General features: G+C 51.0%; 1 protein-coding gene and 1 pseudogene across 3 annotated transcripts; both read right to left on the bottom strand.

Annotated features, from left to right (window-relative positions):
- Positions 1–149: 149 nt before the first annotated feature.
- Positions 150–5591, bottom strand: LOC149914427 (NACHT, LRR and PYD domains-containing protein 1-like; annotated as a pseudogene).
- A 2651-nt stretch (positions 5592–8242) lies between these two features.
- Positions 8243–21010, bottom strand: LOC149914426 (major vault protein-like). Of its 3 annotated transcripts, none has more exons than XM_090126510.1 (17): positions 20889–21010; positions 20500–20667; positions 20035–20230; positions 18948–19071; positions 18745–18876; positions 18230–18324; positions 17789–18025; positions 17449–17574; positions 16970–17128; positions 16085–16335; positions 15023–15220; positions 14340–14478; positions 13627–13838; positions 12738–12854; positions 12340–12466; positions 12080–12268; positions 8243–11461 (listed from the first exon to the last, which is right to left on the bottom strand). In XM_090126510.1, exons 2-17 carry the CDS (start codon positions 20616–20618, stop codon positions 11333–11335), a joined length of 2550 nt encoding a protein of 849 aa, XP_089982636.1. In that variant the 5' UTR covers positions 20619–20667; positions 20889–21010; the 3' UTR covers positions 8243–11332. The 3 variants fall into 3 exon arrangements, with proteins under 3 accessions (XP_089982636.1, XP_089982634.1, XP_089982635.1); XM_090126508.1 differs by having other exon boundaries at positions 20500–20712; positions 20889–20967; XM_090126509.1 differs by lacking the exon at positions 20889–21010 and having other exon boundaries at positions 20500–20882.
- Positions 21011–21032: the final 22 nt, after the last annotated feature.

Here is a 21032-nt window from a genome sequence, read left to right as displayed (position 1 = left end):
GCCCCTTCCGCTCTTCTCAGCACATGCGCAGTTCCACCAGGAGGACCCATTACCATAGAGTTGGAGGGCTGGCGGCACAGAGCAGTCAGAGCAAAGAGTCACTACTTCCGGGTTTCCGAAGGCATTAGTGCCTGGAGGATCTCTTCGTATTACCGCAGGGACGGGCGGTACAGAGCGGAGACAGCAGAGCGACGCGTCGTGCAGCTCCGGGACGGCTGTGTGGTGCTCTGCGGGACCGTGCGGGCCCCGGGGGGGCCCAGAGCGCCCAGAGTGCTCCCAGAGTTCGTCGGACTAAAACCCCTAAAACGCCCCTAAAACCGCCGCCGCGGCGGTCCCGACTGCAGTTCCGCGCTCCGGTCACGCGGTGGCAGCAGAGACCGAGAAAAGAGCGGCGCGGAGCGTGGGTACCGCCAATGGGACCGGAGTGAGCCTCGGGGAACGGGGCGGGGCTTGGCTCTTCTCGAGTGAAGGCGTTCATTCAAACTGCGTTCAGGCTCGTCTACCCCTGAGCTCTGCCAGAGTGGTTGGCATTTGTCATTACTGAGCGCACAAGAAGTTCGACTAAAGGTGGTGATACCCGGAAGGCAGAAGGATGAAGAAAAGCGTGGTGACATCGCTGGCACGTAGCCAGGCCCGTATCTGGAGAAGGGGGTTGTTCTGCCGGATGTGGATTGGGAATGGTTCTGTGCCACGTCCCTGAATTTCTCCATCTTCATGTGTGAGCTCTCCCTTGCTGCCTGGACGGTCTTCTGTGCTCCGGCAGTGGGGAACCCTCGAGGGCCTCGATGTCACTGGGGTGGCTGAGCAGTCCTTAATTCCCCAGACTCTCTCTTACCGCCAGGGCCTGGGATTTTGGGGGTGCAATCTTAGTAGCAATGACGGACGCAAAGAAGGCATTCTGTGTCTCTGCCTTCTCTTCGTCCCCTGTTACCAGGGCACCCGCCTCATTCAGTGGCAGACCCACATTTGTTCTAGTCTTAGTTTTACTACCAACATTCTTACAAAAGCCTTTGTTGTTATCCTCGACCGCCTTTGCCGGATTTAATCCCAAGGGTGCTGTAGCCCTCCTCATTGCATCCTTGCAGGCCTTGACAACGCTCATATATTCTTTCCAAGTAGAAATGGAATGGCCCTTCTACCACGTGCTGTGTACGCTCCTCTTCCCTTTGAGTTTATCCATGAGCTCCTTGCTTATCCAGCAGTTCTCCTGCCACTTTTCCCCGGTTCCTTGCTCTCAGGAAGGGGTGCATCCATCTTGAGCTTGGAGGAAGCGGTGTTTAAGTGTCAAGCAGCTCTCTTGGGCCTACTTGCCTTCCAAAGCTCTAGTCCATGCAGGCCCTTGCAGAGGTCCAATTTTGCTCTCCTGAAGTCCAGGGTTGCTGTCCAGTGCCTGCTCTGAAAGTCTAACTACAATTTTTTCACCTGTGATGATTATCAGCTGTGGGTTACAAAGGAAGATAAAATAAGCTTAGTCTGTGATGTGAAAGAAACAACATACTCGTTCACTCATTAACATGGATGGAACATCCAATTGTTTGAGTAACAAACAGCCTCAAAAGCATAATTTCCATCATGACCTGTTTCATACACAGCCCTAAAACTGTAAGTTTTAAAGTAAGAACAGAGTTGAGCTTGGGAGTATTTTTTAAATTAATTTTACAAAGCTTCATACAAATTTAAGTCAATAATTATTTTATAGATCCAGGAATGCTTCACTGTGAGCAATGATCTGAAGCATTCTGCTAAAGATAAGGAGCCTTATCCATAGGATCTACCCACCATGGGGAGATGGATGCTTTGCTGGGAAAGCCAACAGCTCCCAGCTATCTGCTCGATCTGACACACAACAGATGGGTGGTGCTGGGGCTGTGGCTGCTGAATGCATTGGTGGATGGTGAAATATCTTCTTCCCCAGAATGGTAGTTGGCAACGGGGGAAGGAGGTGTTGGTTGCCTGGGCTCTCAGCACAGGTGCACTCACCTCCTTTGGGGTCCTGCCCAGCAGCTTGTAGAAGCCTTCCAGTGTGGCACTGGGCTGAGCTTTGGGCCTCTGCTTGTCTCTCACTCCCAGCCTCCTGCCCAGAGGCAGAGCTATGGTTCTACGAGAGGAAAGAGATTCAGAGTGGACAGGATGTGATGCCCTCTCTGTTTTTCTGTTTAAGCCAAAACACAACATCACACCAGACACTATGAAGAAAATCAGCACTGTCTGAGCTGGAACCAGCACAAGTGGAGAAAACAATAAGAAATATCATTAGTATTGAGGCCATTTTTCTTCTGATATTTTTATCAACCATCTTGATCAGGAAATTGAATGCACCCTCAGGAGGTATGTGGGTGACATCAAGTTAGGTGGGAGTGTTGATCTGCCTGAAGGCAGGGTGGCTCTGCAGAGGGATCTGGATAGGCTGGATTGAAGGACCGTCAGAGAAGGCTCACGTTCCAGCTGAGGGCAGGTTTGCTGAGCACAGCCTTCCCACTCCACAGATATGAAGTCTTGCCCTGCCTGGCTGGACAGCTGCATGTCTGCCCAACAATCTGCCCCACTCTGATAATTCCTTGCATGCCATTACCAGTCATGTTTCTCCCATTGCACGGTCGTTGTTGGTGGAACGGGGCGAGGGGTAGGGGGGAGTAGAACCGAGACCGCCTTAAGCAAGACCAAGACAACAAACTCCTGACTTCTCCATTGTGCTTATGCACAACATGTTTGTTCTGCACTTTTCACAAGAGCATGGCAGTACAATTTTTGTTCTGAGGCATCCCCGTCTTAGAATGTATTTCCTTTCTTACTAAATTAGCTGACAGTGCTCCCTCTGGAAATAATGGATCCCAAGTATGTGAATAATGTGTGAATATATAACCATTTAACTGCAATTATGTCTAATGTATTAATTGGCTTATGTCAACAAGGAAGGGAGTGTGCCCTGTTAGTGACTTTTAGGCTTACTAAGGGCTAATTGCATTGTAAAAAAATATACCATTCAGTATGGAAAGGAGATTTTAATGAGACTGTCCTAAATCTAGAATATTCCAATTGCATAATGGCTCAGGAAAAATGAAACCAAGCACCCAGTTAGAAACTCTAAAAAGAGATCATGTTGTCAACATCTATGTTTGAGTAACAGTGCTCCTTGGGTGTGCTAGCTTTGCAAAGCACCACCAAGCTCCTTGTTCTGTGGAAATAAAACAGGTCCTTTTGCATAGATTATGGCTCTGCGTGCTTACATACAGGCACAAACCTGATCCCTGTTGGTCCCTGATGGTGACCCCACAGGACAGCTGTGGGGTCAGTGCTATGGGCAATAGGGGCTGTGTGAGGGGATCTCCTGCAGGTTTGTTGGATTAAGGACAACCCAGGCTCAGGTTCTCTGAGCCATTAACAGCCCAGCCAGGGGCTAACCCTTCCCATGTCTTCCATTCAGAGCCTCCCTGAGATGGATTTCACTGTCCCTGGAGATCCTGGATGAGGTGGCCATTGCTTTCCTTCAGTGCATCAAGGAACAGATCCTTGCAGGGTATGTCCCAGTTAGGACAAAGCTGTAGAGGAGCCACAGCTAGTCTGGACTTTTGATCTCTGCTCAAATCCTGTGGTACAACTTGTCGGACTGATGCACTTACAGAGACAGTCCAAGATGGGGCTGACTGATATCTCATATTGGATCAGCCACTTTCAGTGCTGCTTCACAAAATGCAGCCCTGGTACAGCAGAAGGGTGAGTGATTGGGTGCTCCTGCTCGGTGAGAGGCATCCTGCCTGAGGTAGAACTGAATGATTCTTATCTCTGCTTCTTGTCAGCTCTTGTCATGGAAGATTAAGCCATCTCACATATCCCACCTCCACAAAGACTTTGTGCAAGAAGAGAGAGATCCTCAGCCTCAAGGCAGAACTCATCCTGGTTCTCTTCACCTCAGTCTCTGTCTAGATTTCTGAAGGTCTTCTGTCTGCTTTGGCATCATGGTCTCATGGCCTTCCCTGCCTTGCTCTCTGGGGCACATTAGGGAAGATGAAGGCAGTCCCAAACTCACCTTTGTATCTGTCCTGGAGAGGACAGCTGGTTCTCCATGAGTGATGGATCTGCAGGACCGGGGAGCAGAAAGTGCCAGGTGGACAGCCATGGGCAGTGGTTTGATGATATGGCTTGTGTTCTTGTGCTGTCCTGTTAACCTGGATGTTGAACTAGGGTAGACATGTTCCTCTGTGAATGTAGCAGAAGCCATGCTGAGTAAGGAAACCCTCTTTCCACGCTGGATGGTCCAAGAGGTGGACCTCCAGGCCAAACTCACCCAGCCTATGAGATGAAAAAACCTGAGCAGGATGGACCAGAAGAGGCAGCTGGTGGCTCGACGTCAGCTAGAAGACATCAAGAAGGAGAATGGCAGTTTTGCACTGAAGACAGGTAGTTGGGAAGCACACTCTTGCTGCATTCCCAAAATTGTGATCATACTCCAGGCTACACCAAACCCACGCTGGCATCATGCCCTCCCTACCTGACCTCATAAAGGCAGTCCAGAGTGGGCAGCACTCTCTTTTGTCCTTCCGTGAGATCTTCATCAAGGTGAGCTGCATTCCCCCTGCAGCTCCTTGTTGTAGATCTTGGTGTGGAACTGGTGGCTGTCTGACATCAGGTGGACAAATTTCAGTTCCTACTGAAGGTAGATTGGAGAGTCAAGGTGATGCTGTTCCTTATGGCAGATGTGAGATGCAAGACCCAACTTATTTAGGAGTTTATCCCTATCTCTGGAGGACTGGATATGCTGTGCTCGATGTTAAAATTCAGTGGCAAGATGGTCTGGGGAGTTTTGTTCACCAAGAGTGAATGGCCCTGTCTATTCTCATCCTCATCCATCGTCTGCCAAACCACCACACAGTGTCTGTGGGGAGAAATGGTGACAGAAAAGAAGAGAAGAGGGCAAGGAGACAAAGTGAGGAAGAAGAGCTGCAAGGAGATTTGGGGAGCAGGGTCCCAATTGTGCCCCTGGTAGCCTCTTTGCTGGAGGCCTTGCTTGTGCTGGATGAATCTCTTCATGGAGACACCAATCTCTTTACTGTGCACAAGCAACCATCTTGGGAACTGTCAAACTGAATGAGGAATTAGAGCCTCACTCACTTCTTTCAGGCTGTGGTTTGTGGGGATGAAGTAGAAGTGAAGGGTGGTGTCTGCAGCCCTGATGATACAGTAGAGCAGCACAAGAGAGTGCAGAGGGGTGAATGGGAATGCAGCAGAAAGCAAGATGATGTTCATGGGGGAGGAGCTGGCGTCCCTCAGTACTACATGGAATAGCCTTACTGCACCAGGCTTTTCCAGGAGCAGGTTCCCATTGATGATACAGCTGATATATATCTCAGATGTGCTTATCTTCTGCTATGTGAATGGATAAAACATGTCACAGATTAATTCACCCAAACTAGGGATCAAGTGCATATTCCCCCAGATCTGTTTCAGTCACCAAGCCACTGTCCTTGCTGCAGTAGCTGCAAGACACAAGAAATATAGGAGGTGAACTGCCACAATGGGACTTGGTGTGGCACAGATGTCAAACACCGATCTGGCCTTCATCCGCATAGACTTGCAATGCTAGCTGATGGTTGGACTTGATCTAATCAGTTCTTTCCATCTTTAAATGATTCTGAGGGACATGGTTTTGTGCACATGGTGGTGATCACTGACCATTAGACTAGATGACCTTATTGGCCTTTTCCAACCACGATGATTGTATGATTCTTTGATTCTGTGATTCTATGAATTCATCAGTCTACAACTGATACTATGATTTTATGTTTTGACAGGTCTAATTGTTAGACCTGATGAGCATAGATTTTTTCCCACCTAAATGATTTGAAGATAGTATGATCTGGTCCAAATTCATTCAGGACCACCAACAGCAGGTTTCCCAGGCTTTTGAAGAAGGTTGAGAAGGAAATTCTAGAAACTTTCTCTATAATCCAGGCTTTCTTCATGGAAGAAGTGCTCCGGGCTCTGAATCCCTGGTGAGGAAACATCAGAGATGGATGTGTGTGAGAGTGGCCTGGAAGAACACTCTGAAACAAGCAGGGTAACTAATCACAGAATCGTAGGGGTTGGAAGGGACCTCCAGAGATCATCGAGTCCAACCCCCCTGCCAAAGCAGGATCCCTACACCAGGTCACACAGGTAGGCGTCCAGGCAGGTCTTGAATATCTCCAGAGAAGGAGACTCCACCACCTCCCTGGGCAGCCTGTTCCAGTGCTCTGTCACCTCACCATAAAGAAGTTCTTGCGCACATTGGTGCGGAACTTCCTATGCTCCAGTTTCTGGCCATTTCCCCTTGTCCTGTCTCCGCACACTGCTGAAAACAGTCTGGCCTCGCCACTTTGCCCCCCACACCTTAGATATTTATAGGCCTGGATCAGGTCCCCTCTCAGTCTTCTCTTCTCAAGGCTAAACAGACCCACTTCACTTAGCCTTTCTTCACAGGGGAGATGCTCCAGGCCCTTCACCATCTTTGTGGCTCTCCGCTGGACTCTTTCCAAGAGATCCCAGTCTTTCTTGTACTGGGGAGCCCAGAACTGGACACAGTACTCCAGATGAGGCCTTACCAGGGCAGAGTAGAGGGGGAGAATCACCTCCCTCGACCTGCTGGCCACGCTCTTTTTAATGCACCCCAGAATGCCATTGGCCTTTTTGGCCACAAGTGCACACTGCTGGTTCATGGCCAACCTGTTGTCCATGGGGATACCCAGGTCCCTCTCTGCAGAGCTCCTCTCCAGCAGGTCATCCCCCAACCTGTACCGGTGCATGCAATTATTCCTCCCCAGATGCAAGACTCTACACTTGCTTTTGTTAAACCTCATCTGGTTTCTTACTGCCCAGCTCTCCAGCCTGTCCAAGTCTCGCTGAATGGCAGCACAGCCTTCGGGTGTGTCAGCCAATCCTCCCAGCTTCGTATCATCAGCAAACTTGCTGAGGGTGGCCACTATCCCCTCATCAAGGTCATTGATGAAGATGTTGAACAAGACTGGACCCAACTAAGCACCTTATCTCTTGCCAAGAGCATGCCGTGCATTTGGCATCTGAGAGTGTTTTGCTGCTGCTCTCCACAGCAAAAAGCTTGTGTTCTGGACATACAGGCATCGTGGAGGTAAACAGCTTCCTTATTGTTTCTCTCCATTTCATTGTCATGCTCCAAGATTTCATATACTCATATAAAGTAACATGGAGTGAGCACCCACCTCCCTCAGGCCCCAGGAGCTGGTCTCTTTCTGTTCTCCCTGCATTTCCATTTCCATTGTTATCCTGGCATCATCAGTGCAGAGAAAGGAACAAAAGACCAAAAAGCTCCCACGGAAATGCCTCCTGTCTATTCCAAGGACAAAGGGCTATACTGTGCCTGTGGTCCTCCCTTTATCCTGAAGGCTTGGCCTCCATCTGGACTTTTCCGCACTGAGAAGATAGAGGGTACATTCTTAGCTACATATTGCAGGTAGAGGGAGGGGTGTTTTCTTATCAACACCTTGTACAGCGTGTGATGTCCTACATCAGCACCAGTTTGTAGAGCTTTTGCATTCTCTTCTAGTTGGTGCTCTTCACCATTATGCTGTCATGCTTCTGGGAGCTCAGCACACCTTCCTGAAGGAGTTCCTTCATGGTCCCACTCACATTACAGACTCCGTGGAGGTCACTGTTTCACTGAATGAACTTCACCGCTTGCCGAGAAGAGAAGGATGAGTCATTGAGGTGACTCAGTGTTGCTGTGGCCCATTCCTGGACCCCACCTCCCCCAGCTCACCTTAGTTCAGCTTCTCCAGAACATCATCCTGTTACATCCAGCCCATGCCCCTCAGTGTGTCTGCTGACACCTCCATGCTGTGGGGCTGCCCATAGTGGTTGTACAGCAGGCTGGCTGGTGCAGCTGCTGACAGCCCCACCACGCTCTCCAGCTTAGAGTGCTCATACCCCTCCTTGGCTGGATCTTCCTGAGGTCCCTCTTGGATTTTGAGAAGGCACTCATCTCCAGATGCCTGAGGGTATGCCATAGGAGATTGGCCACCATGTAGTCCATACTGCTTCCTGATGCCATAGTTCACCGAAGCACTGCTGCAGATGGTGCTTACAGCTGTGAGACTTTCAGAACGTAATTCTTAACAGCAAGAGTTTTTCAGGACTCCCCTCACCTTACTCTGTGGGGCTGAGAATCTTCTTCTCATGGTTCCTTCAGAATGAGGACAGACTACAGTGTTATATTAGAGCTTTATTATTACATAAAGTCTTAGGAACAGAGTCAAGAATATGCAGCAGTAGTTGTTTAATCATCAATATGTAATCAATTACCTCCCTCTTTCATTCTTCTTGGTTATCCCAGATGTTTCTGTCACAGCCACTCACACACAGCTATGCACACCCTCAAGGACTTACAGGGCTTTTGGATTGATATTTGCCACTGCTCATCCCACTTGAGGATGTTTGGCAGGATGAACACAGACGCCAGCATTCTGGTTACAAGTTTCAGAATTACATAAACATTTTAGCAAGCAGCATTGCTTATCATTGCCTACAGTTTCTAGCACTTAGTATCGCTAACTGCTCCACAGAACATCTAGCAATTAGAGTAGCTTTCTTATTATCTAGAATCCTTACTTCACCCCATTTTTCAGTCACTGGGACCCTTGGCAGATCCACTGTTAATCACTGTGAAATGCAGAAATTATAATGTAGAGTCAGACTCTACCTACAAGATCACAAGTTGGAGAAGCCAGAGGAAGATGAAGGAGTCCCTGGCCACTGAGAAACCATCAGCTCTGATCTGATTCCCACTTAGGGCATGCCTAAGATGTTACCTGGATGTTACAGCCAATACCTCAGTTTTGCTTTCACTTTCAGATTGCACACTGAAAGACTGCACACCTCTGGTGAGCCAACACCCGGATGATGATAATGCTTATGGGAAGAATCCCGCTGGCCACAGAAAAGTGGCTGAAATGGATGTTCCCAAATCTGGGTGGTGTAATGGAGGAGAAGTGGGGTTACATGTGAGTGTCTGCTTCCATGTATAGCTACATGCTCTGGCATGGAATCAGAGAATGAGAGAACTACCACAGCATCGTCAAACCATCAAAACACAGAAGCATAGAATCAAAGAATCAGAGAATCTGGAATCATGCAATCAGCTAATTATATGCTTTTGAATCATCATTGAATCATAATAATTGAATAAAAGAAGCATAGAAACAAAGAATCAGAGAATTTAGAATCAGAATTATCATAGAATCATTGAATAGTAGAAGCATAGAATCAGTGAATCAGAGAATCATCATAGAATCATTAAGTCATAGAATCATAGAAGGCCTTACAGATCATCCAGTCCCAGTTTTCTGCCCTGGACAGAGGTACCTCCCATCAGATCAGGTCACTCAGGGCCTCATCCAGCCTGGCCCTGAACACTTTCACAGATGAGGCATCCATCACTGTAGTTGTGTTAATATTCCAGGGTCTATGATGGCTTTTGGCAAGAAATACCTGACCTGAGCTTGAAGACAATGGATTCAGCTCTAGAATTGCTCTGAGACCTGTGCTGAGGTTCACACGTGCAATTCTATGAGGTCAGGCTCCCTGGGATGTTCTTTTTGCTTGTGTATTTAATATGAACACGTTTTTTTTTTCCTGAGTCATGCAAAAGGAGGTTTTGTGAAGGGTACAGCAGTGTTGGATTTCTTTTGGAAAGGTCTTAAATCTCAGTTCTCTTCCTGCATTAAAATTAGTATTAAAAATATTAAAATCCATCTTCTGAAGAAGAAAACCTCTCAGCACTTGTACCCTGGCAGCAGTGCTTTTGTTTTCTAGATAACCCATTCCATAAGGAGTGCTGGGTGATGTTGTTCAACACCATCGGTTATGAACTTGCTCCATGCCAAATTTCCCTCTGTGGGAGTGAGAAAACAAAATAATGTTTGTGCCAACCAATTCCTGTTAATCTGATAGGTTTCTGCCCAGGACAAAAGTAGGAGGACTGCAAAGATGTCAGAGAGAAAATTAGAAGGGCAAAGTGCAGCTGGAGTTTCATCTGGCTACTGCTGTTCAAGGCACTTAAAAAATACTGCTCTAAGTGCAGTAGAAGCTAAGGGAGGATAAAAGAGAATCCCCAAGTTTCATGGGACGGAGGGGTGGAAACACAGTGAGGCTGAATCCTTAATGCCTTGTGTGCCTCAGATTCTGTGAGGATTCAATGACTTTGAGGGTTGTTTATGGGGTTAATTAAATTAATTAAAATTAAATTAATTAAATTAATTGTTTCTACTTTCTATGATGGTTCTGTTATTCCAGACTGGTGATTTTATGATGAGCCAATGCTTCTATGACTGTATGTTCTAGACTCAATGAGTGCAGATTCCATAATATCTCTATGATGATTCAACACTTCTAGATTGTCTGGCTCTATGAAGATTCCCTGATGATAAGTTCTCTGATTCCATGATGATTCTGGGCTTCTGTGGTTTGATGGTTCTGATTCCTCACAAAGATGATGGATTACCAGATTTGTATCTGTAAAGCAAGGTATTTTCCAACCTACACCCATGCTTAACATGTGGAATAGTTCCAAGTGGCCAACAAGTCCCAAGCAGAATCTATTTCAGTAGGTGCCACAGAAGGCAACAATCCCAAGAAAACCAAATGGGCAGAAATTCAGGTTTAAGCCCCAGCACTTCCTAAAGCAAAATATCAGCCCAAACCATTAAACTAACAGGCAAAAGAGTGTTGTTTTTGTTTTGTTTTCTTTCCCCAAAATACTTGGCTACAATTTTTACTGAAATTTTACAACATTACCTTTGCATTTTTCCAATTTTTGGTGCAAACTGAGATGAAAGAGCAGAGTAAGAGTACTGTTGTTTTTATGTATGTGTGTCTGTGTGTGTCTGTATACATGCAAATCCGTGTTACTGTAGATTATAATTACTGTTCTTTATCATATATAATTGATGTATAGTGCTGTGTAGCTTATAAATAGGAATTTGTACGGCTGAGATTGGCAGAGGATGCGTGATCCTACTGTCATCACCAGACAAATTCTGGTTGATTTTCCTCCCTTTTTTATAACAAAGCCCTAATCCTCTCTCTTTGTCTGGTTGGTGGTAGGCAGACGGTTAGACTGGTTGATCTTGGAGGTCTTTTCCAACTTTGGTGATTCTACAATGATGTCATTTCAGACACTTTGACATCTCCACCCCCAGCCTCATCATCATTATTACATCACTACTGCTATCACTCTGCTTTATTTTGGGGAAAAAAATAAAAATAAAAATAAAGGAAACTGAGTGCTCAGCATCCCGGGATTTCTGCCATCTGTTAGTGCTGAACCCTATGAGGCTGAGGGCTCTGGAGGAACCGCCAGCCCCAGCAGCCCCCGGGCAGTGCTGAAGAGATTCAAGGGGGCAGCTCCATCGGTGATGAGGGCAGTTTGCAGCCCGAGGCCCTGCAGCAGCTTCACCTGGAAAGCATAGTGCAGGCGCTGTACCATCACAGCACAGAGACCTGGTGGTCCCATCAGCCTTGGGGGCCCTAACCCGGAGACCTTTACCCCATGAAGAACCCACAACACTGACCCCCCTCCAGCCCATGGAGACCTTGTCCCATTGGAGACCTCGTAACCCCAAAGAGATCAAACACCATGGAGATCCCCCCTACCTTGAAGACATTAACCTATTGATAACCCAATCCATTGAAACAACACAGCCTGTAGACACCTCCACCCCATGGAGACCCTGTCCCATTAGAAGCCTATACCCTATGAAGATCCCATAACTCCACAGAGATCTCATAACCCATGGAGGCTCAACTCAATGGACACCCCAATATTTTGCCACCCTCCATCCCACAGAGGCCCCCAAAACCACATGTAGTTCTCATAAGCTCATGGAGACCCAATACTATGAAGATCCTGCCCCACTGACACCATGTACCCAATGGAAACCCTGTAACTGAACGGAGTTCCCATCCTATGGAGCCCCAAGCCATGGGCACCCTATAGCCCATCAAGACTGTCATGCTTTTGAAACCCCATGGCTGCCCAAAGCTGACACTTAACCCCACCTCCAGCCCCACATACCTGCAGCTCAGGCCCAGCACGGGCAATGTCCCGGATGGTCTCAGGCCCCAGGGCTGCTGCCACCTCTCGCACCTTTGAGGCCTCCACGGCCGCCAGCGCCTGTGCCCGCGCCGCCTCTGCCTCCGCCCGAGCCCGCTGCGCCCGCACCTCCTGTGCCTGCATCCGCTCCAGTCGCGCCAGCTCTGCCTCCTAGGCACGGGGAGGAGATAAGGCCTCACCCCACCTTACGAGACACCCCCATAGCCCTGCTCGTAACGCACCGTCTCTATGGCGACAGCCTCTGCCTTCAGCTTGGCCTGCAAGATGGCAGCCTCAGCCTCGATGCGTGCAGCCTCTGCCCTGGCCTGGGCCTCCGCCCGTGCTGCGCCTGCGCTCTCCACTGCAGCGCTGCAAGGAGTGCTGTCATAAGCCAAGCCCACCGGGGCCACACCCCCTCCTCCCACCAGGCCCGGTAGCATACAAGCAAGGAGACTGCCCTACTCCTGTAAGCTGACGGGTCCCAGCACTCCTAGTACCCCCCCCACACCCGCTCCAACTGGGGCACATGGGGACACTGGGACAGGTGGAGCCCTGGGCAAATGGAGGTCCCCAGCAGCCCTCCCAAGTTGGCAGATGAGCGCGATGCATGCTGGGAAGGGGGAGAACCAAGATCGCTGACCTGAGGGCCTCCAGCTCCAGCAACTCCCTGCGTGCCCGCTCTGCCTCCGCCTGGTCCAACAGCCGCTGGCGCTCCAGGCGGCCCCGGGCCTCCTGTGCCAGGCGCTCAGCTTCATGCCTGTGGGATGAAGGGACAGTGTGGGCATGTGGGACACTGGGGGGATACTGGGGACCAACTGGGGACACTGGGAGATGGGACAATGGGGATGCATAGGGGACAGTGGGAGGACAGCTGGAGACACACAGAGGTCACTGGAGCATAGGACACTGGGGATGCAGTGGGAACTCTGGGGTTCTGAGGATACTGAAGACACACAGGTGACATTAGGTGTGGGACATTTGGGACACATTAGAGACACTGGGAACACACTGGGGACACTGGAGACGCTTTGAGGATACTGCGACATAGAAGGATGCAGGTGATGCTGAAGATACGAGGGACATTAGGATGGAGGGGATGTGGAATGAAGTTTGGGGGCATGGAGGATATGGAGGACATATGGAAACATGGGAGATATAGAGGACATTTGGGGACATAGGATTGAAGACATTTGGTGGCATGGGACACATAGAAGATGCTTGGGGATATGGAATAGAGGACATCTGTGGACAAGAGGGACAGAGAGGATATTTGGGGACACTTGGGAATATAGAGAACACTCGAGCAAATGGAAGATCTAGAGGAAATTTGGGGATGTATGGGATATAGAGGACATTTGGGGGCATAGGGGACATAGAGGACACCTGGGGATATAGAGGTCATAGGGGACAGGAAGTGGATAAGGAGAGGTGGGAATATGGCAACACATGGCATACAGAGAGGCAAAAGGAGACATATGGCAACAACAATACTAGGGGGGCAACCCAAAGTGACACACGGAACTGGGGACCTGGCGGCAGCCTCCTGGGAGTTGGTAGCAATCTCGATGGCCAGCTGGACGCTGCGCTGCAGTGCATCACGTGTGCGTTGGTCCACAGGTTCCACACTCTGGATGTCGACGCTCGTCACCACCAACCCATTGGGGACAAAGCACAGGTGCTCCCGCAGCCGTCCACCCTCATCAAAGCCAAAGACGGCTGAGCAGATGAGGCGACTGGAATTCTGGGGGCAGCAGGGACAGCAGCGTCACTGGAGGATAAGGACAAGGACAGGGGACCAGGGGGGCATCAGGGCCATTTAGGGGTGTGAGGGACTTAGAGGGTATTTGGTGACAGGAAAGATCTGGGAAAACGGGATATAGAAGATACTTGGGGATATGGGGGATATAGAGGATACCTGGAGATATAAGGGCATCTGGGGACATTTGGAGACAATATCATAGTGTAGGCTGTTGGGGCAGTGAGCACAATGGGGACATGGGGTGACACTGAGGAACATGCAAGGATTTATCAAAGCCAAACAGAGATGTTGGGAATTCTGTTGATGTCCCCAGAGGCTCTTGGAGACAGCAGAGACTCAGGGGGACATGGGGAACCTCATTCTGGTGGCATCTGAGCAAGCCAAGATCACATAAACAAAATGTGGGGACGTAGGTGGAGGTGACACAGGAGGACACAGAGCAATGACTTAGGGTGACATGACTGGGGGAAGCATGGGGTGGACCTTGTGGAAGTCATCAAAGGTGACAGCAGCGACAGCTCCACGCACACGGGAGGCCAAGGCCTTGCAGGCATCCCCCACAAAGTCAGGAACACTGAAGAGACGCCCCAGAGCCTTTGGATCCTCAGGCACCTCAAAGTGCCTGTGGGGAAATGTCCTCATGTCACCACCCATACCACAATCCTAGTCCCAACCCTGATTCTCAAAGCTACCTCTGTCCCCAGGCCACCAACCCATGGCCTTTGGCTGTCCTACAGTGAAATTCCACCCAAGACCACCCATATTGCACCCAAGAACAAATCAAACTTAAGACCACCCTAGCTCCACCTCATACCCAAGACCATCCCAAGCCCCACCCCAACACCAACCGAAACCTCAACCAAGACCACCCCAAATCCAAGACCACCCCAAACCCCACCCAAGATCAATCACAAACTCCATCCAATACTAACCCATAGTTCACCTGAGACTACCCCAAACCCAAGGCCAACCCAAACGCCACCCAAAACCAACCCAAATCCCACACCAAGACCACCTCAAGACCCAAGACCAACCCAAACCCCACCCAAGACCACCTCACCCTTACCCAAAGACCACCCCATACACAAGACCACTCCATACTCAAGACCACCCAATCGTAAGGCTACCCCAAGTCCCACGTAAGACCCCTCAGCCCCCAGCCCCACCAGTTGTAGGCCAGCTGCAGCTGCAGTCGTGCATGGTCAGCTGTCTCAATGGTGACTATGTCAGCACAGAAGTCAGGGCCGAGGCGTAGGCAGAGGCTGCGGCGCGCATGGGGCCGTTTGGGGCGGCCTCCAGATAGGGACAGCACCGTCAGCTGCTCACCAGGGCCCAGCACCACCAGCTCAGGGCCCAGTACCACTCTGCAACAGGGTGGAGAAAGAGCATCATAAGGCAAAATGAGGCCCAGGGGTCCTTCAAGCCGAGGACCCTGCAAACCACAGAATCCTACAAACCCTAGAATCCTATGAAACTTATAATCTTACAAAGCCTAGAAACCATAGAGTCCCACAGTACCTATGATAACCTGAGTAAGCATCATGAGTAAGTACCCATAAGCATCACTGTGCTCCTTAACTATCACCCCAAAACCCTACAGTAACCTGAGTAAGCATCATGAGTAAGTACCCATAAGCATCACTGTGCTCCTTAACTATCACCCCTAAACCCTACAGTCACATTGGAGATTCTGCAGCACAGGAAGGTCATTAGGGGGTAGTAGAGGGCTGGACACTCCTTGGCAGCCCCAGAATTCAACAACTCTACAGCACTCTACAGGGATATAGCTCTAGAACCCCAGAGTCCTAGAACTCTAGAGTCCTATAAACACAGAACCCTAGGATGCTAGAATACAAGAATGTTATAAACACCCTAGAACTCTATAAACATGGAATGCTAGAATCCTGGAAACCTAGTAATTTAGAATCTTAAAAAAACAGAATGCTAGAATCCCTGAATTGTTGAAACTGAGAGTCCTAAAAACCTACAGTCCTTGAATCCTAGAGTCCTGCAGTCCCAGAAACCCAGCAACCTAGGAAATGTAGAACCCTAGAATCCCAGAAACCTAAAAGTCTAGAATCCTAAAACCCAGAATATCCTGAGTTTGAATGGATCCAATAGGTTGGCTTTTAGGAAAAACAAAGCCAGGGATCCCAGCAAAATTCCCCAAACTCCAGTGCCTGCCCCACATCCCATTGTCCCCATGCCTCTCAACTGAAGGCACTTACCGCGCTCGCCGCTCCCGGTAGTCATAAACCTGCACAGCAGCATTATGGGGCACCTGATATGTGACAGCACGGGTCCGGTCCCGCTCCTGGACCCCAAAACTCAGGCCTGAGGATGACTGGATGCCCAAATCTTGACTAGCTGTATCCCCACGAGCCTCAGCCAACAGGGCCTCAACCCCAGGGGGCAGCTCCTTCTCCCACAGCTCCTCAGCCTCTGTCAGCATGTAGGTCTGCCCTGTCACCACCCGTACCTGTACGGAAACCAGTGTGGGGCTATGGTGTCACTGGGAATACTAGGAGCACTGGGAGGGGTGTCTGAAAGGATCCGTGGGGCATGTGAAACTCTTGGATGGGGTTCAGGGGCACTTTCAGGCCTACTGGGAGCACTGGGAGAGCATATGGAGGCACAGAAAGGGCTACTGAGAGCACTGGAAGCAGCTATATGGGATACTGGGAGCTCTAGGATGAGCTGTGGGAAGTGTCTGGGGGCACTGGGATGGGATTTGGGGAGAGCTGAGAACACTTGGAAGGGGCTTGGGGAAACTGAGAGGGAATTATGTGTGCTGGGGGACACTGGGAGAGATTGGAAAGGTGTATGGGGGCACTAGGGAGGGGGACTGTGGGGGCACTGGGAAGGGACTGTTGAGGGACTGAGAGAGGAAAGGAGTTACTGGGAGCCCTTGGAGGGGTATCTAAAGGGATGTGGGGGGCCCTTGGAGATCTTAGATGGGCTCTGTAGGTACTGGAAGCAGCTATATGGGATACTGGAAGCACTGGGATGAGCTGTGGAAGGTTTCTAGAGACACTGAAAAGCAGTGTGAAGGGCACTGGGGTGGGTTTAGGGGCACTGAGCACCCAACCGGTCTGCGGGAACAGGACTCTCACCTTGCCGGTGCGGATGTCCCGCACATAGATGCCCTCGTTCTCAGCCAGGGCCAGCGCACGGCGTCGCTCCAGCACAGTCACCTCAGCTGGTGGCACGTACTCGAGAGGACCCCGGGCCAACCAGCGGTCCCCTGCACGCCGTATCACTTCTGTCCCATCCTGAGGATGCAGCGGTGGCATCAGCACCAAGCCTGGGGACATGGGACATGGGGACCCCTGCCCAATCCCTAGCTGGGGATGTGGGACCTCCAGAATCTCCCAGGTGTCCCCTATGCACCTCATCTGTTCTCATGTACTCCAGGTGTCCCCCATGAACCTCACCTGTCCCCACCTGCCCCCAATGCACCTCACCAATTCCAGTGTTCCCACGAGCCTCCTTTGCTTCCTCCTCCCCCCAGCTCCCCCAGCTGTTCCCTCTGTCCCCATTCACTCCATGACCCCCAGCCTCCACCAAGTGATGATATGAGCTTCAGTGTCACCTCGTCAGCGTCCTTGATTGTCTGCAGAGCCTGAAGAAGCAGCCCCTCATCCTCAGAGAGCACATAGACGTCCTCGATGCCAGCCTCGAGCTGCTCACCCGGCTGCAGGAAAAAGGATTTCTCTCCCTGGGGACACAGAAACATCACCTCTGGGATTTTACGTGCTCTCAGGGGTAAATTAGGGTCCCTGGTGGCCACCTCTGAGATATCTTGGGGATACTTATGGGTACATCAGAGCCACCTGCGGGCCCCTGAGGTCCATCTACATGGTCCCCTGGGGTACCCAACTTGTCCTCAGGGACCTGCAGGTGACATCTCTGTGGTCCCATGAGGTGTGTACCTTGATCACACGCTTCTGTCCCAACTGGGGCTGCCCATTGGGTCCCACAGGGTTGAGCACCACGCAGTACTGTCGGGGACCCAAAGTTGTCACCAGCACCTCAGCCACCACCTCCTCAAAGACATCAGGGACGTAGGCCTCACTCTGCTCCTGTGTCACCAGCCACTCTTCGCCTGTGCGGCGCACATGTCCCTGCGCATCCTCAAAGGTCCGGGTAGCTCGCAGGTGGAGGGCTTTCTGTGGGACAAATAGAGGCAAAGTGCATGATGGGACCCTGATTCTGTCCCAGAGGGTCTTTGTCACCTGCATGTGCAAGGAGACAGAGTAATGGGACACCTAAACTTGTCCCTGATATGGGTTCATGACAAAAAAATCAGTCCTGGAGTGTCTCTGTCACCCATGGGTGTAGGGGAGACCACGGGGGATCCCACGCCCTTGTACCTTGTCAGTGAGGACATAGGCATCCACGACATCGACCACTTCCTCGTAGACCCCTGGCAGGTAGGCACCCACCCGCTTCACCAGCCACTCCTCACCTGGAAACAGTATCACAGGGTAATCAAGGAGTTAAGGGGGCTGGTGCAGATTGGGGAAAACATGGAGGGTTGGGGAGATTTGGGTTGGGAAGGGGTCTGAAGGGTGCTGCGGGTCCTATGGGACAAATCTAAGGGTGCCTGGAGTCCTAAGGGTGGGACTGGACGATCTCAAATGTCATTAGGGTGGGACGAGACAACTCCAAAGGTGGGAAGGGACAAAACTAAGGGTCATTAGGATGGGATGGGATGATCTCAACAGTGTCTGGGATCATTAGGGTGGGATGGGACTATCCCAAGGGTCATTTGGGTGAGAAGGGACAATGCCACCTGTCATCAGAGTGATATGGGATGATCCCAAGGGTGGGAAGGGATAATCCCAAGGACCATTAGGGGGAGAAAAGACAATCCCAAGGGTACTACCTGTGACACGCCGCGTGCCCTGACGGTCGAGGCACTCCTTGCGCGCCCGCAGGCGGATGGCCTGGTTGTGCCTGATGACGGTGGCCTGCAACGTCTCAACTACTTCTACCTCCTTATGGGGGATGTAGGTCCCTGCGGAGCCAGGACACCATCAGCACCCCAAGATGTCCCCCAGGTGTCCTTAAAGTGTGTCCCCTGCTCACCAGGACCCTCAAAGAGCCACTCATCGCCTGCCACAAACTTGTTCCCATCCTCATCCTCAAAGTCAAGCAAGGCTCGAAGGCGCAGGGCAGTATCAGCCAGCACCACCTGCAGTGGGGTGACACCCTGTGGACACAAGGGTCAGGGCTGAGGGTGACACCCTGTGAACATGAGGACACTGGGGAAAGGGTTGAGGCAACTTGAGGACATGGCGGTCAGGACTGAAGATGATGCAGTGGACATGAGAGTCAGGGCTGTGAGGGTGACACCCTGGGGATGTCTGGAAGACCCTGGGGGACAGAAGTGATGTTGACATGGCAGAGGGCACAGGGGAAAAGGTTTCACCGTGAATGACCTTGGGACATGGGGGTCACGACAAGTCTATCAGGGGGATGCAAGGGTCCTGGCAGGGCAGTGGCAGGTATTCAGGCACAAAGCAGGGACAACGGGAACACATGGAGGGCTAAAGGAAGCTGTGTGGGGTCTACAGGAACAATTATAGTCAATGAGACAGCTATAGAGGGTTTACAGGATGTATAGCATACTGAAGAAAGGGGTCAGAGGAGCTATAGGGGAGTACAGGAGGAGCTACTGAGGCTACGGAAGGACACAGAGAAGAGTTGCAGAGGGGGACCTGGGAGACTATAGAATTTATAGGAGACCATGGAGGGGAAGGTAGAGGACTTATAGGGGCACTAGAAGAACCACAAAAGCTATAAGGTGTTGTGGAGCTTCTAAAAAGCTGCAGGAGAATGTGGGCTGGAAAGATTACCAGAAACCATAGGATTTCTGGGAGGGCTGCTGGTGAGCTACAGATGCTCCAGGAATCATGAAAACCTAGATGAGCTATACAAGCTAAGGGGGATCACATCAAACTGCAAATTACAGACGCTATAAGAAGGACTAAGCTAGGGTATACTGTCAGACATTGAAAAAGCTATAGGAGGCTGTGGATAATCCCTACTGGGGCCTACAGGAAGCTATAGAGACCCTGAAACCTATAGGTAGAGGTGCCTTTGCAGGGTGGCAGGGAAAGGATAGCTGAGGTTATAGGGGGCCACAGGAGCACTGTAGGATGGCTATGCGTACCTGGTGGAGCTCCTCACCGGGGTACAGGGGAAAGGGCTCCTGGGTGAGGCGGACGTCAAGGTCAGCATGCCGCAGCTGGGCCTGCCCCGCACCATCGAACAGCACGGCCCCCGTTGGGCCCCGGGCCACAGGATTGAGCACCACGCAGTAGTGCCGGGGGGGAACCATCACCATGCGCTTGGGGGAGAAGACCACCCTGCAGGTGCCCCCGCACATCTGCTGTCAGCTCTGTAGGTCTGTTGGAGCTCCACAGGACCCCTCACATACTCCACAGCCCTTGTATAGCCCCACAGACCTCCCATGGAACTCTAGGGCCTTATGGAGCACAACCAGATAGAAGAGACCCCCATGACCATACAGAATTCCTGTAACTGTACAGAGCCCCCATGGACCTACAGAGCCCACCACGGCCCTAGATGTGGGACTGGGACTCTCCAGCCCACTGCTTGAACCCCAGGCAGGTACCTCTCATGGTCCTGCCGGATGTAGGAGTGGGGTCCAACCTCCACACGAGTGACGTTGCTGTTGAGGTCCAGTACGTGGATGTAGTGGTAGGGGGGTATGCGGATCACAGGGTCCTCCATGGGGAAGAAGACTTCTTCACAGTGGAGCTGGAGACCTTGCTGGAACGTGCTGTGGAGCAGAACAGCTCGCTGAGGCTCAGTTTAGGTGGTAGACCTTGAAACACGGTAGAAAAATTATCACGAGGCACCTTGAAATGGGTGGAGGGGCACCTCAAAATGGGTGAGGGGAAACCTTCAAAGGGGGGAAGGGACACCTCCAAAGGGGTGGCAGGCCCTGCTGTGGGGCAGAAGAGCTTTGTGCTGGGCAAATGAGGGAGAAGGAGACCTCACCGGGGGCAGAGGACCTCACCGCGAGGCACAACACCCGGCTGTGGGGCAGGAGAACGCGGAAATGACTATTTTTAACTTTTTATTTTCTACTTCCCTTTGGCCTGGCCCAGCCCTGCGGGCAGAGGGGGCCCGGCCCATCGGGAC

This window comes from Phasianus colchicus, chromosome 29 (assembly GCF_987193195.1).
Source record: "Phasianus colchicus chromosome 29, bPhaCol1.hap1.1, whole genome shotgun sequence".
NCBI lineage: Eukaryota > Metazoa > Chordata > Aves > Galliformes > Phasianidae > Phasianus > Phasianus colchicus.
The sequence above is the reverse complement of the archived record's forward strand: the minus strand, read 5'-3'. Positions and strand labels throughout refer to the sequence as shown.

Excerpts from the sequence above, each read along its gene's own strand:
- LOC149914426 (XM_090126510.1), bottom strand. The coding sequence starts at position 20,618 with ATGGAGGACCCTGTGATCCGCATACCCCCCTACCACTACATCCACGTA. Across the intron at positions 20,231-20,499 it reads ATCCGGCAGGACCATGAGAG|GGTGGTCTTCTCCCCCAAGC; the intron begins GTACCTGCCTGG and ends GGGCACCTGCAG. Across the intron at positions 18,026-18,229 it reads CCTATGTCCTCACTGACAAG|AAAGCCCTCCACCTGCGAGC; the intron begins GTACAAGGGCGT and ends TTTGTCCCACAG.